This window comes from Triticum urartu, chromosome 5 (assembly GCF_003073215.2).
Source record: "Triticum urartu cultivar G1812 chromosome 5, Tu2.1, whole genome shotgun sequence".
Taxonomy (NCBI): Eukaryota; Viridiplantae; Streptophyta; class Magnoliopsida; order Poales; family Poaceae; genus Triticum; species Triticum urartu.
Genome location: NC_053026.1, coordinates 362,594,966 through 362,609,789, shown reverse-complemented (window position 1 = coordinate 362,609,789; position 14,824 = coordinate 362,594,966). Strand labels below are relative to the sequence as shown.

The following is a 14,824-nucleotide window of genomic DNA, read 5'->3' as shown; positions in this document are numbered from 1 at the left end:
TTTCGAAATATATTTAACCTAAGACTTTTACATGCATTGGTGAGTTGTCTTCTTGTATGTTGCAATTTAATGCACCTTAAAATCTAAACATGTCACCACTTGATAAGAGTGGTAAGCTATATCAAAAACATTGAAAAAAATCTAAACATGTCATGATAAGTAATAATATTAAGATATAAAACAAAAAAATAAAAAAATTGGTATAAACCCTGTAAACCGAAAAGGAAGGAGCGGTACAACGGCACGTCAAAAATTGTTTGCCGGGGTTAAAACACAGAGACCATCGGTTATTATGCGCGCTCTCTCTCTTTTACAGTGCCTTTTGTTTTGAGGCAAATCTCTTTTATAGTGCCTATCAAGCTTTTATGTTCCAGCCATGTCAAGTTATTTACTCTTGCTGCATGGGCCCGCTTTTGTAACGCCACAAGTAATCATCTAACTGGCTAAGGACAACAACGAGGGGTCAAATTCACTCTTTTGACATTTCCATCAAACTTTAGCACGATTTGATTCCGTGCTAAAGTTCGATCCAAAAATATTTTGAAAACAAGTCAAATCGTACTAAAGTTCGATCAAAGGGTCGAAACAGTGAACTTGGCCACCACGAGGGATCACTCACCGTGCTTCTGCGTCTTTGTCCAGTTCTGCAGCATGGGGACAAGAAACCCTTTGCTTTTTCCTCAGCTTTGGCTACGTAAATCAGACTTTCACCAAACTGGAAACTGCATTGCTGACCAACAACAGAAAGCGTCTCTAGTCTGACAATGTAAAGCAACGCTACGGGAGAGCTTCAACTGCTCTGTCCAGCACCATCCTTTATCTTCGGTCAGCCCACTGTCCAGCCCTACAGTATATAGACAACAGACCCTTGCTTTTTCTCAGCTTTTTTTTGGAGGGGCTTTTACTCAGCTTTGGCTTACATGGTACTCCCTTTGGTCCCACAAATGGCTTGCCCCAGCCTGGGAAACAAATCGAGTTCAGCTTTAACGTGGTCTGTTTCCCGACGTCAAAGTTGGCTCGCCGCAGGGTGGTCCGTTTCCAGTCCAGCGAGCATCTGTAGCTAGTACCTATATGCTTCGCGTACAAAGCATACTACCTACTGATCACTGATTAAACTTTTTTGTCCTCTGCTGAATGCTCAAAACTATGTATGCACAAGATAAGCTACACAAATTGGCTCAAGAGCAGTGCTGAAACTAAGCTAGAACGTCGGACTACCTAGATTCAAGACTTGGAACTGTCCCTACGGAGACGATTAAATCTGGTTGTGCGTCCACGATACACAACCATGCAGCTCAACAAGTCAGGAGAACAGAACGTTAAGAGCCAAAAGTGCGATAAATATTACTGGCATGCTTAGATAAAACAGTCTTGAGAATATCAGGTCCAAATGATGCTCAGATAACAGTCTTGAGAATATCAGGTCCAGATGATGCTTAGATAAAATACAAATATAGGAGCTGGCGACATTGCTTAGATAGTCTAATTAAACAAGGTAATGGGAGCTTCTTCCTCTTGCGTTGAGTGAAGGTGCAGATGGCATTAGTGAGCCCAGAAGTGATAGGATTCCAGCTGACTTGAAACGAAAACTGTGCTGATTCCGCATCTCAGAAGTCAGGAACCTGATTCACATAAATAGCAGATATAAGCCACAAATTTGCTGTGTATCAAACCATTAACACACCACGAACGTATTCGAAGGCCATCAGACAAAAGCTAAACTGATATGATAAGCAAAAGGAAATTTAAGTTTATGTAGATGGCGTTACAAAAACTGAAACAGTTGAGAAATGCTGAGTATTATGAGAAGAGTGTTCTATCAATTGGGTTGTTGTTAAACTGAACAAACTACTATATACTAGTAGATTGCTATTCACAACATTAAGCCATGTCTATGTACAAGCAAACTGCGATTACAAACATTAAGCCCGCGTACAAGTAAAGCAAAAGACTGCTGACAGCATTTAATGATTTCAAGCAATAAAATTTTAAAAATATAAGGTACTTCCACGGAAAAAATATATGTAGGTGCTAATGAGACGATGAACAACATTAAGGTTTCTTTGCTCTTCTAAGTGATCAAAGTTTAGTCATTCGATAAAAAAAATGACCAACTTTAGGAAACCCACCGTTATTGTTATTTCCAGCTCTCCACTTTTTCAGTCAGAGTTCAGCTAATGGTTAGTGGCTGCCATCACTTGGCAGAACAAGTAGAAATGTTTATTTTATTTGTTCTAGTTGTTAAGGGCTGTAACAAATAGCAATATTTGATTCATTCAACAAATCAAAGTGCATGCATCACATATGTTTTACAAATTACATCTATCTTGCCCACAACTACTATGAGAAATTAAGAAATGCAAGCACAAGTACTGTTCAAAAATAGTTAACAATCACGTTGCAACCATAAAACATGCTGACTTGTACTTATAACTTTCAGCGATTGACAGATATCATGCACATAAATCCCACTCCCACATACTAATTCGCTATGTACGTTGCTGTGCTAGGGCCATTAATAAAGTACTGTATTTGTTAGTACAATATCCATAACACACAAGATCTATTCTTTTGGTACAAGGAAAACACAAATAAAAGGTCTGATTCCAAACAATCAACAAAGCATATCAAATTCATAAAATTCCTATTATATAAACACATTTTACCTTCAATTCACTGAACAGTTAACCACCCCTCTTTTAAAAAAAAACACCCCTCTTTTCAAAATAATAAAGCAACCAGCCTGCATTTTGGAATTCTAGAGGTCGCCTATAAGCTAACATCTAACAATGACAAGCGGCCTGCCCCAGCCACTGTAATAAGTAACTAAAGGATTAAATATCGTAAAACTACCATAATTTGGGTTAGGGTTCCGAAAAACTACCAATTTTTAAAAATTTCCTAAAACCTACCAAAAGATTAGTTTTTGATTTCAAACTCCATCGAATTGCGAAAGCTTTGGTATGCCAAATATGACAGACCAGGATAGCAATGAACATGTGTACAGTGTAGCTAGAGACTATGATCCATGCAAAGGAAGAAACTATACGTATGCATTAGACCTTCTACCAACGGCATATATCCAAAACTAGAGGAATCGAGAAAGAGATCGTGACTAGAAATTCTAAAACAGACATGTATTTGGGATGATTGCTTCACAATCGTTACCACCATCATATATCGAAACCTCAAGGCAGCCACATAGGAAATGAACTGAGGAATGAAGCTATGATCAAGCAACAATGAGTGGCATCTTGAAGAGGGAAGGAGGTTTTACCAATCACCAGAAAGTCGTCAGTATTCTGGAGCGAGGAAGGCAGGCGGCCACGCGAGGAAGTAGGCAAAGATCGGGTGGCCGTACTCCTTGCCATGTTTGGTGTGCAGGGGCTCAATCTTGGCGGTGTCCAGATGTAAGGAGTAGCGCCCATATCCTATGGTTCTGATGAACACCTTCCCGGTACGCCCCGCGTCCATGTCGCTGGGCCAAACACTGAAGATCCTGTGGGCAAGGTCATTGGGCAGGCCTGGCACTGCGTCCCACACCACACGCATGTTGAGCATCTCCCTCTCCAGAAACCACCCATTGTCGCTCCCTCTGGCCTCCGCGCGGACCCAGAGCTGCAGCTGCCTCGAGCGACTCCCCACGGCCAGGAGGCAGAGCCGGCCGTCCTCCGGCGTCTCCCCGACGCGGTACGTGCAGAAATGGTCTGACAGTACGGCCGGCGCCAGCAGGTAGGACAAGTGCAGTGTCGCAGGGTCCAGCACGAGCATGCGGTAGGAGTTGCAGATGTGCCAGTAGATCTTCCCGGCGGCGTGCACGCAGCGCCCTTCGAACAACCAGGGGTCGAAATCGACCTCTAGCTCCATGGTCCGCGGGTGGGCGCGCCAGCTGCATCGGCCGTCGTCCACGGACGCGACCCAGACGCGCGGGTGCCCGCCGTCGATGGCGAAGCAGACGACCTCGAAGCAGAGCTTGCTCGGGTGCGCGCGGGAGCGGTGGTCGTCGGGCACCGTGTCGCGCGGTGGCGGCGGGAGGAGCACGCGGCGGCGGGTGGCCGGGTCGATGACGAGGAAGCGCGGGATGGTCCCCTTGGGGAGCGACGCGAACGGCTCGAGAAGCAGGAGGCCTTGGTGGCAGTCGTGGAGCACGTAGCGGGAGGCCCCCGGAGCGAAGTCGAGGGAGAGGCTCGGGGAGGAGGCGTCCAAGGGAGCGAAGACGGCGGGGGTGTCGATCTCCTTGGATCGCGAGTGCAGGGGCGCTGGCAAACCGGTGGCGGTGGGGTGGAAGAAGTAGCCGAGAAGTGGGGCGGTGCGGGGGATGCAGCGTGCGGCGACGCGGCGCCAGCGGTGGCAGGCGAGGGCGGCACGGAGAAGGTCGGCGAGGGAGAGGCGACGGAGAATGTTGCGGAGGGTGTCCACGGTGAGGGCATCGACCGTCGTCACCGACTTCGCAGCCCCCGTCTGTGGCTCCTCCACCGGCGGTGGCGTAGGGAGAGATGGTCCGGCCATGGTTTGGCTTTGCAAGCAAGGAGCAGTAGCAGGGACGGAGGGAGGGAGGGAGGTGTTTTTCTGTACCGAGAAGAGTTCACCCAATGAGCGGTAGCAGGGACGTATAGTACGTTTGGGTCAGGCTCTGGGAAGGAAAAGCAGCCTGCAGTGGTCTTGTTGACCACACCACTCACCTTGGCTGAGCTCTTTTTGAAATATGAAATTTGAAATGCCCTGCTTAATTGTTGTGATGCCGAATAAGAGCAACTTTAACGGGTCGACTCAAACGGACGGCGCATTTGTCCATTTTTTATTCATTTGGGTCGACCGCCCACCCCGCGTCCGCTCAGTTTTGCATTGGATCGGCAGTGCGCCCAACACACCGACCCATTTCATGTCCGCACTCAATTTTAAAAAACGAACCGCGACCATAGATCATGTCGGCACCATGCCAGCGCCGGCATACATTGTCGGCTTTAAAAAATATCACCGCAGTTCATGTTGGCGCACTCGTCAACGATCGACAGACGTGCCAGCACACAAAAGGGGTGGGACTTGAGTTCGACCACGCCATCGCGGCCTCGCGGTTATGCCAGCACACAAGCTGGCATACAAAAAAGGAAGGCGCTCGCGGCCACGAGATCACTCGTCGGTGAACTTGAGCATGTCGGCCTGCATCTTCGCGAACCACGGCTTCTTCCTTGACGACACGATGTTGAGATCCATCTTCATGAACTCCATCCCGGTCATCATGCTCGCGAGAGCCATTTCTTTCGCCTTGGTCTTGGCGTTGGCGGTCTCGATCTCTAGCATCTTGGCTTGCTTCTCTGCCTCCAGCTCGAGCATCTTGGCTTGCTTCTCTGCCTCCAGCTCGAGCATCTTGGCTTGCTTCTCCGTGTCCATCTCAAGCCTCCTCCTTTGGATCTCCATGAAGGCGTTCATTTGCTCTTCCTTGAAACGCCGGCGCTCCTCCTCCCTTGAGTCCTTCTCGTTCATCATGCCCTCCACGCTTGCGATCAAGGCGTTGGATGTCGCATCCCGCTTGTCCTCCTTCTTGGAGTTGGTCTTCCCCCGCGGCCCTGCCGGCTCGCCCTCCCCAACCTCCTTCACGGCTTGTTTTCCCCCACGCGACTTGAGGGTGGCATATTGCGCCTTGAACTTCTCCTCGTCCTTGATGACCCAGAAGCAATGGGAGATGTTGAAGGACTTGCCATTGTGTTGGATCTTGAATGCCTCCAAAGCTTGAAATCGGGAGCCGTGTATGCCTTCGTGCGCTTGCTCTTGCGCTTCAGCTTAGGACCGGCGGCTTGGTTGGCGAGCTCGTCCTCGAACAAAGGCTCCACTTCGATGTCGCACTCGTCCTCTTCCTCTTGCCCGTAGTCATCCGGGAACTCTTGGTCGAGTGGGAAGCCGTCCAAGTCCATGCCGACCTGATCACGCATAAAGGTCGCCTGATTGGGATCAGAGCCAGCGGCAGGCGTGAACGCCCTGCGGCCGTCCTGGCTTTGTGTCTCGTCGGAATAGTAGCCAGCGGCCGGCGCACCGCCCTCGAAGATGAGGTTCTGCATGTAGTCCTCGTCGACGGTGGACGGCATTCCCTCGAACAGGTTGCGGGCGTTCGGGAGTGATACGTCTCCAACATATCTATAACTTTTTATTGTTCCATGCTATTATATTATCTGTTTTGGATGTTAATGAGCTTTATTTTACACTTTTATATTACTTTTGGGACTAACCTATGTAACACCCCGGATGTAACTTTCCCAATTTGTACTCCAACTCTTGCCGTTTCCGGTGTTAAGTTATTTTATTTTCTCGGGTTCGGGTTTTGTCTCCGTGTATTGTTCTCGTTGTCATGCATCTCATATCATGTCATCATGTGCATTGCATTTGCATACGTGTTCATCTCATGCATTCGAACATTTTCCCCGTTGTCCGTTTTGCATTCCGGCGCTTCGTTCTTCTCCGGTGGTCATTTCTACCTTTCTTTCGTGTGTGAGGATTAAACATTTCCGGATTGGACCGAGACTTGCCAAGCGGCCTTGGTTTACTACCGGTAGACCGCCTGTCAAGTTTCGTATCATTTGGACTTCGTTTGATACTCCAACGGTTAACTAAGGGACCGAAAAGGCCTCGTGTGTGTTGCAGCCCAACACCCCTCCAATTTGGCCCAAAACCCACCTAAACCTTCTCCATCATCTAGAGTGTTCGATCACGATCGCGTGGCCGAAAACCGCACCTCATTTGGACTCTCCTGACTCCCTCTATGCCTATATAAAGGCCTCTCCCCGAAAATCCGGATCCCCCTCGTCCGAAACCCTAAAAATCATCACCCCGCCGGCCGGACATGTCCGTCCGGGCCGGACGCTTCCGCCGCCGCCAACCGGGAGCTGCCACGTGGCGCCCCCGGACCACTTCGCCGCCCCGAAGCTCCACGCCGCCCGAGCCGGCGCCGCCCCGTCCGCGCCCGGCGCCGACCTCGCCGCTCCGGCCGCCCACCGCCTCCTCCTCGTCGCCGGCGTGCGCCACCACCGCCAAGCCCCCGCTCCGGCCGTCTACAGTGAGCTCCGGCGAGAGCCCCTTCTAACCTCGGATTGCGTGCCCCCGATCCAGATCTGGAATATTAGAGTTGACCCCGTTTTTTCCCTAAGTCCCTAGCTCATGTGCCCATCTTCATCATGCTATAACTTTGCATCCGTAGCTCCGATTCATGCATATAGCATATCAAAATGTTCACCTTAGAGAGTACATCATTTCATTCCATTGCATTATTTTCATTTGAGTTCATCTTGATGCCCGAAATGCTGTTAGAAGAGGGCTACTTGAGATAATTGTCAGATCTGCTGCTCCATTTAGCTTTTTGTCATTTTTGCCATGATTATTGTGTGCATGATATGCCCATGAGTTCTACATATGTTTTGTTAAGGGTTTTGTCATCTTTCCAGAGGTGCAACCCATGTATTTTTGTGATGTGTGTGGTGACTAGCACAAGCTTGCAAAGTGAGGCACTTGGTAATTCTGATTTCAGGGACTTAGCATTTCCACTAAGTCCTTGAGCGGTTTATCTCATGATGCCATATGTTCATGCTGTTTCTTAGTGATCCGTGCCTCTTTTGAGGATGATCAGTAAGGATGTTTTGTTAATCTTGTAGTTCTCTATCCATCCATGTCTTTTTTGCAATTATGGAGCACCCTAGCTTGAGTCAATCGAGCTCTACTTTTGCTACTTTGTGAATCTGGGCAGATTGTCAACTTGTTTGCAATTTTGCCGATGATGTTGTAGTTGATCCGTGCATGCTATGCTATTATTCTTGCCATGTCTAGCTTGCATTTTGTGTGTTCTTGATAGATGTATGCTTAGCTTATCATGTCTTGCTCTGTATTGAGTGCATCGACCTCGTAAACATGCCTTCTTGATATCTGTTTTCAGCATGCTCCAGTTTTCACCAAGTCTGTGATCTGATTATGTTTTTGCTATGTTCACATGCTTGAAATTGTATTTTCTGATCCCTTTTGGGTCAAGGTCACTAAGGGACTTTTGTTAAGCTCTTTGAGTAGCTCCATGCGATGCTTTACTTTTCCATATTCAGGTCCTGTAGCATGTAGTTTTGTTGCTCCGAAGAGTGCTACCTGATCTGAAATTCCAGACAAGTGTTGATTTCACTAAGTCTGAAATCTGTTTGCCATATGCATTTTTGTCATGCTTGTTTGAACCTGTTAATGGATGAATTGGTTGTAGCTCAGTGCTAGACTTTTGTTAAGCATCTTGAATGCATCCCTGCCATGTATTTTGTTGTCATGTTTGAGTGTTGTAGCATGTTCATCTCATTGCATTTAGATGGCTACTTGCTGTGAATCGCAGACCGGTGCCATATTTGAATCGCTTGCCATTTCCAAACCGTAACTCCGATTCCGGCGTTCTTTATATCGTTTTCAAGCGATTTCATCTCATCTTTCCAGTGGCACACTTGGATTCCCAAGTTGAGGCCAGATTCATGCATTCCTTGTTAAATCTTGCATATGCATCCCGCATCGCATCCCGCATAGCATATCATCTTTGCATCATCTTGTTTGATCCTTGCACGTGGTTGATTGTGTCATTGTTGCTTGTTTGTCTTGTTTGGGTAGAGCCGGGAGACGAGTTCGCTAATGAGGAGCCCGTTGAGTTTGCTTTCGAGGATCCAGTCAACTCTGACAACTTTGCAGGCAAGATGATCATACCCTCGAAATCACTACTATCTTTGCTTTGCTAGTTTGCTCGCTCTTTTGCTATGCCAATGCTACGATGCCTACCACTTGCTTTCAAGCCTCCCAAATTGCCATGTCAAACCTCTAACCCTCCATATCCTAGCAAACCATTGATTGGCTATGTTACCGCTTTGCTCAGCCCCTCTTATAGCGTTGCTAGTTGCAGGTGAAGATTGGAGGTCGTTCCTTGTTGGAACATTTATTTACTTGTTGGGATATCATTATATTGCCATGTTATCTTAATGCATCTATATACTTGGTAAAGGGTGGAAGGCTCGGCCTCTCGCCTAGTGTTTTGTTCCACTCTTGCCGCCTTAATTTCCGTCATATCGGTGTTATGTTCCCGGATTTTGCGTTCCTTACGCGGTTGGGTTATAATGGGAACCCCTTGATAGTTCACCTTGATTAAAGCTTTTCCAGCAATGCCCAACCTTGGTTTTACCATTTGCCACCTAGCCTCTTTTCCCTTGGGTTTCCGGAGCCCGAGGGTCATCTTATTTAACCCCCCCCCCGGGGGGGGCCAGTGCTCCTCTGAGTGTTGGTCCAAACTGTTAGCCGCCGGTGGCTACCAGGGGCAACTCTGGGCTGGCCTACCGGAAGTTTAGACAATCTGAGTGTGCCCTAAGAAAGAGATATGTGCAGCTCCTATCGGGATTTGCCGGCACGTTCAGGCGGTGTTGCTGGTCTAGTTTTAACCTGTCGAAGTGTCTTGAAGAACCGAGATACCGAGTCTGATCGGAACGTCTTGGGAGGAGGTCTATTCCTTCGTTGACCGTGAGAGCTTGTCATGGGCTAAGTTGGGACTCCCCTGCAGGGTTTTGAACTTTCAAAAGCCGTGCCCGTGGTTATGGGCAGATGGGAATTTGTTAATGTCCAGTTGTAGATAACTTTAATCTTAACTTAATTAAAATGAATCAACTGAGTGTGTTACCGTGATGGCCTCTTCTCGGCGGAGTCCGGGAAGTGGACACGGTGTTGGAGTAATGTTTGCGCAGGTTGCTCTCTAGTTTCTCGCTCGCGCTTTGCCTCCTCTTCCCGCTCTCTTTGCGAATAAGTTAGCCACCATATTCGCTAGTCGCTTGCTGCAGCTCCATATATTTACATTGCCATACCTATAAGCTTAAATAGTCTTGATCACGAGGGTGCGAGATTGCTGAGTCCCTGTGGCTCACAGATTACTATTACACCATATGCAGGGCCTGATGATTACGCTCCAGGAGACGCGCTTGAGCTCAAGTGGGAGTTCGACGAAGACTCTCAACGTTACTACGTTTCCTTTCCTGATGATCAGTAGTGGTGCCCAGTTGGGGTTGATCGGGATCGTGTCGCTTGTTGGGTTATCTTTTATTTTGGCGCCGTAGTCGGGCCATGAGTGTTTGGATGATGTAATGTTATTTATGTACTTGATTGACGTGGCGAGTGTAAGCCAACTATGTTACCTCCCCTTTTATTATATTATTACATGGGATGTTGTGAAGATTGCCTAACTTGCGACATATGCCTTCAATGCGATTATGTCTCTAAGTCATGCCTCGACATGTGGGAGCTATAGTCGCATCGAGGGTGTGACAACCTATTAACCGGGGGCCCAGCCCAAATTGCTTTTTTTTGCCTATTTTAGTGTTTCACAGAAAAGGAATATCAAACGAAGTCCAAACGGAATGAAACCTTCGGGAACGTGATTTTCTCAACAAACGTGATCCAGGAGACTTGGAGTGGGCGTCAAGAAACAATCGAGGAGGCCACAAGGCAGGGGGGCGCGCCTACCCCCCTGGGCGTGCCCTCCACCCTCGTGGGCCCCTCGTTGCTCCACCGACCTACTTCTTCCTCCTATATAAGTCCACGTACCCCGCAAACATCCAAGAGCACCACAAAAACCTAATCCCACCGTCGCAACCTTCTGTACCCGAGAGATCCCATCTTGGGGCCTTTTCTGGAGCTCCGCCGGAGGGGGCATTGATCACCGAGGGCCTCTACATCAACTCCATGGCCTCTCCGGTGATGTGTGAGTAGTTTACTTCAGACCTTCGGATCCATAGTTATTAGGTAGATGGCTTCTTCTCTCTCTTTGAATCTCAATACAAAGTTCTCCTCGGTCTTCTTGGAGATCTATTCAATGTAATCTTCTTTTGCGGTGTGTTTGTTGAGATCCGATGAATTGTGGGTTTATGATCAAGTTTATCTATGAACAATATTTGAATCTCCTCTGAATTCTTTTATGTACGATTGGTTATCTTTGCAAGTCTCTTCGAATTATCAGTTTGGTTTGGCCTACTAGATTGATCTTTCTTGCAATGGGAGAAGTGCTTAGCTTTGGGTTCAATCTTGCACTACTAGAAAAAAAGCTGTTAGTGGCGCACCTATTTTGGCTATTAATGGCGCACTATAGGTGCGCCACTATTACCACGCCACTAGTAAAAAATACTAATGGCGCACCTCTGGTGCGCCATTACTATTGCTATAGGTGCGTCACTTGTAACTTTTTTTTTGAATTTTTTTGATTTTTTCTGATTTTAAAGGCGGGAAAATAGTAGTGGTGCACCGCCTAACCCCCATCGTGCGCCATTGCTATTTTTGAATTTTGAATATGGATCTGGATCACGATATTTTTGCCCTTTTTTGCTCTTTTTTGCACGATATTTTTTCAAATTTTGTTCTCGTTTTTGGATCTTGTAGGTTCTTTTGCCGGAGAGGAGTTCACCGAAGAGGAGGGTCGAGGAGAGACCGTGATAAGGAGAGGAGGGAGGAGGAGGAGGTCACCGGAGAGGAGCTCGCCTACATCGTCGGAGAGGAGGAGGAGGAGGTCACCAGAGAGGAGCTCGCCTACATCGCCGGAGAGGAGGAGGAGGTCGCCGGAGAGGAGTTCACCAGAGAGGAGGGAGGAGAAACCGTGAGGGGAGGGGAGGAGAGGAGGGAGGAGGAGCTCACCGGAGAGGAGGGAGGAGGAGATCACCGAAGAGGAGGGAGGAGGAGCTCACCGGAGAGGAGGGAGGAGAAACCGTGAGGGCAGAGGAGGAGAGGAGGGAGGAGGAGGTCGCCGGAGAGGAGGAGGAGGAGGAGGAGGAGGTCGCCGGAGAGGAGGAGGGGAGTATGGTGGAGGAGAGAAGGGGAGATGGAGTGGAGGAGAAAAATAAAGAGGTAAGGAGGAAAGGACCCCGCCCAGCCATATACCTATGCACACGCAAAACTGTTGGGGAACGTAGTAATTTCCAAAATTTTCCTACGCACACGCAAGATCATGGTGATGCATAGCAACAAGAGGGGAGAGTGTTGTTCACATACCCTCGTAGACCAAAAGCGGAAGCGTTAGCACAACGCGGTTGATGTAGTCGTACGTCTTCATGATCCGACCGATCAAGTACCGAACGCACGGCACCTCCGAGTTCAGTACACCTTCAGCCCGATGACGTCCCTCTAACTCCGATCCAGCCGAGTGTTGAGGGAGAGTTTCGTCAGCACGACGGCGTGGTGACGATGTTGATGTTCTACTGACGCAGGGCTTTGCCTAAGCACCGCTACAGTATTATCGAGGTGGACTATGGTGGAGGGGGCACCGCACACGGCTAAGAGACGATCAACTTGATCAACTTGTGTGTCTAGAGGTGCCCCCTGCCCCTGTATATAAAGGAGCAAGGGGGGTGCGGCCGGCCAAGGGGAGAGGCGCGCCGGAGGAGTCCTACTCCCACCAGGAGTAGGACTCCCCCCTTTTCCTAGTTGGATTAGGACTTGGGAGGGGGAAGAAGGAAAGAGGGGGGCCGGCCCCCTTTGCCCTAAACCAATTCGGTTTGGGCCTAGGGGGCGCGCCCCACACTTCCCTTGCTTCCCTCCTTTTCCACTAAGGCCCATGTAGGCCCATTAAGCCCCCGAGGGGTTCCGGTAACCCCCCGGTACTCCGGTAAAATTCCGATTTCACCCGGAACACTTCCGATATCCAAACATAGGCTTCCAATATATTAATCTTCATGTCTCGACCATTTCGAGACTCCTCTTCATGTCCATGATCACATCCAGGACTCCGAACAACCTTCGGTACATCAAAACATAAAACTCATAATATAACTGTCATCGTAGCGTTAAGCGTGCGGACCCTACGGGTTTGAGAACTATGTAGACATGACCGAGACACGTCTCCGGTCAATAACCAATAGCGGAACCTGGATGCTCATATTGGCTCCTACATATTCTACGAAGATCTTTATCGGTCAGACCGCATAACAACATACGGTGTTCCCTTTGTCATCGGTATGTTACTTGCCCGAGATTCGATCGTCGGTATCTCAATACCTAGTTCAATCTCGTTACCGGCAAGTCTCTTTACTCGCTCCGTAACACATCATCCCGCAACTAACTCATTAGTTGCAATGCTTGCAAGGCTTATAGTGATGTGCATTACCGAGTGGGCCCAGAGATACCTCTCCGACAATCGGAGTGACAAATCCTAATCTCGAAATACGCCAACCCAACAAGTACCTTCGGAGACACCTGTAGAGCACCTTTATAATCACTCAGTTACGTTGTGACGTTTGGTAGCACACAAAGTGTTCCTCTGGTAAACGGGAGTTGCATAATCTCATAGTCATAGGAACATGTATAAGTCATGAAGAAAGCAATAGCAACAAATTAAACGATCAAGTGCTATGCTAACGGAATGGGTCAAGTCAATCACATCATTCTCTAATGATGTAACCCCGTTAATCAAATGACAACTCATGTCTGTGGCCAGGAAACTTAACCATCTTTAATTCAACGAGCCAGTCAAGTAGAGGCATACTAGTGACATACTGTTTGTCTATGTATTCACACATGTATTATGTTTCCGGTTAATACAATTCTAGCATGAATAATAAACATTTATCATGATATAAGGAAATAAATAATAACTTTATTATTGCCTCTAGGGAATATTTCCTTCAGTCTCCCACTTGCACTAGAGTCAATAATCTAGTTCACATCGCCATGTGATTTAACATCAATAGTTCACATTACCATGTGATTAACACCCATAGTTCACATCATCATGTGACCAACACCCAAAGGGTTTACTAGAGTCAATAATCTAGTTCACATCGCTATGTGATTAATACCCAAAGAGTACTAAGGTGTGATCATGTTTTGCTTGTGAGGGAAGTTTAGTCAACGGGTCTGCCACATTCAGATCCGTATGTATTTTGCAAATTTCTATGTCAACAATGCTCTACACGGAGCTACTCTAGCTAATTGCTCCCACTTTCAATATGTATCCAGATTGAGACTTTGAGTCATCTGGATCAGTGTCAAAACTTGCATCGACGTAACCCTTTATGACGAACCTTTTGTCACCTCCATAATCGAGAAACATATCCTTATTCCACTAAGGATAATTTTGACCAATGTCCAGTGATCTACTCCTAGATCACTATTGTACTCCCTTGCCAAACTCAGGGCAGGGTATACAATAGGTCTGGTACACAGCATGGCATACTTTATAGAACCTATGGCTGAGGCATAGCGAATGACTTTCATTCTCTCTCTATCTTCTGTTGTGGTCGGGTTTTGAGTCTTACTCAACTTCACACCTTGTAACACAGGCAAGAACTCCTTCTTTGACTGTTCCATTTTGAACTACTTCAAAATCTTGTCAAGGTATGTACTCATTGAAAAACTTATCTAGCGTCTTGATCTATCTCTATAGATCTTGGTGCTCAATATGTCAGCAGCTTCATCGAGGTCTTTCTTTGAAAAACTCCTTTCAAACATTCCTTTATGCTTTGCAGAATAATTCTACATTATCTCTGATCAACAATATGTCATTCACATATACTTATCAGAAATGTTGTAGTGCTCCCACTCACTTTCTTGTAAATGCAGGCTTCACCGCAAGTCTGTATAAAACTATATGCTTTGATCAACTTATCAAAGCATATATTCCAACTCCGAGATACTTGCACCAGTCCATAGATGGATCGCTGGAGCTTGCATATTTTGTAGTACCTTTAGGATTGACAAAACCTTCTGGTTGCATCATATACAACTCTTCTTTAATAAATCCATTAAGGAATGCAGTTTTTTTATCCATTTGCCAGATTTCATAAAATGTGGCAATTGCTAA

General features: G+C 47.3%; 1 protein-coding gene across 1 annotated transcript; it reads right to left on the bottom strand.

Moving 5' to 3' along the window:
• Window positions 1-1,319: 1,319 nt before the first annotated feature.
• LOC125509040 lies at window positions 1,320-4,609 on the bottom strand. The gene is made up of 2 exons (XM_048673908.1): window positions 3,278-4,609; window positions 1,320-1,622 (listed from the first exon to the last, which is right to left on the bottom strand). Exon 1 carries the CDS (start codon window positions 4,507-4,509, stop codon window positions 3,295-3,297), a length of 1,215 nt encoding a protein of 404 aa, XP_048529865.1. The 5' UTR covers window positions 4,510-4,609; the 3' UTR covers window positions 1,320-1,622; window positions 3,278-3,294.
• Between the last annotated feature and the right edge of the window lie 10,215 nt (window positions 4,610-14,824).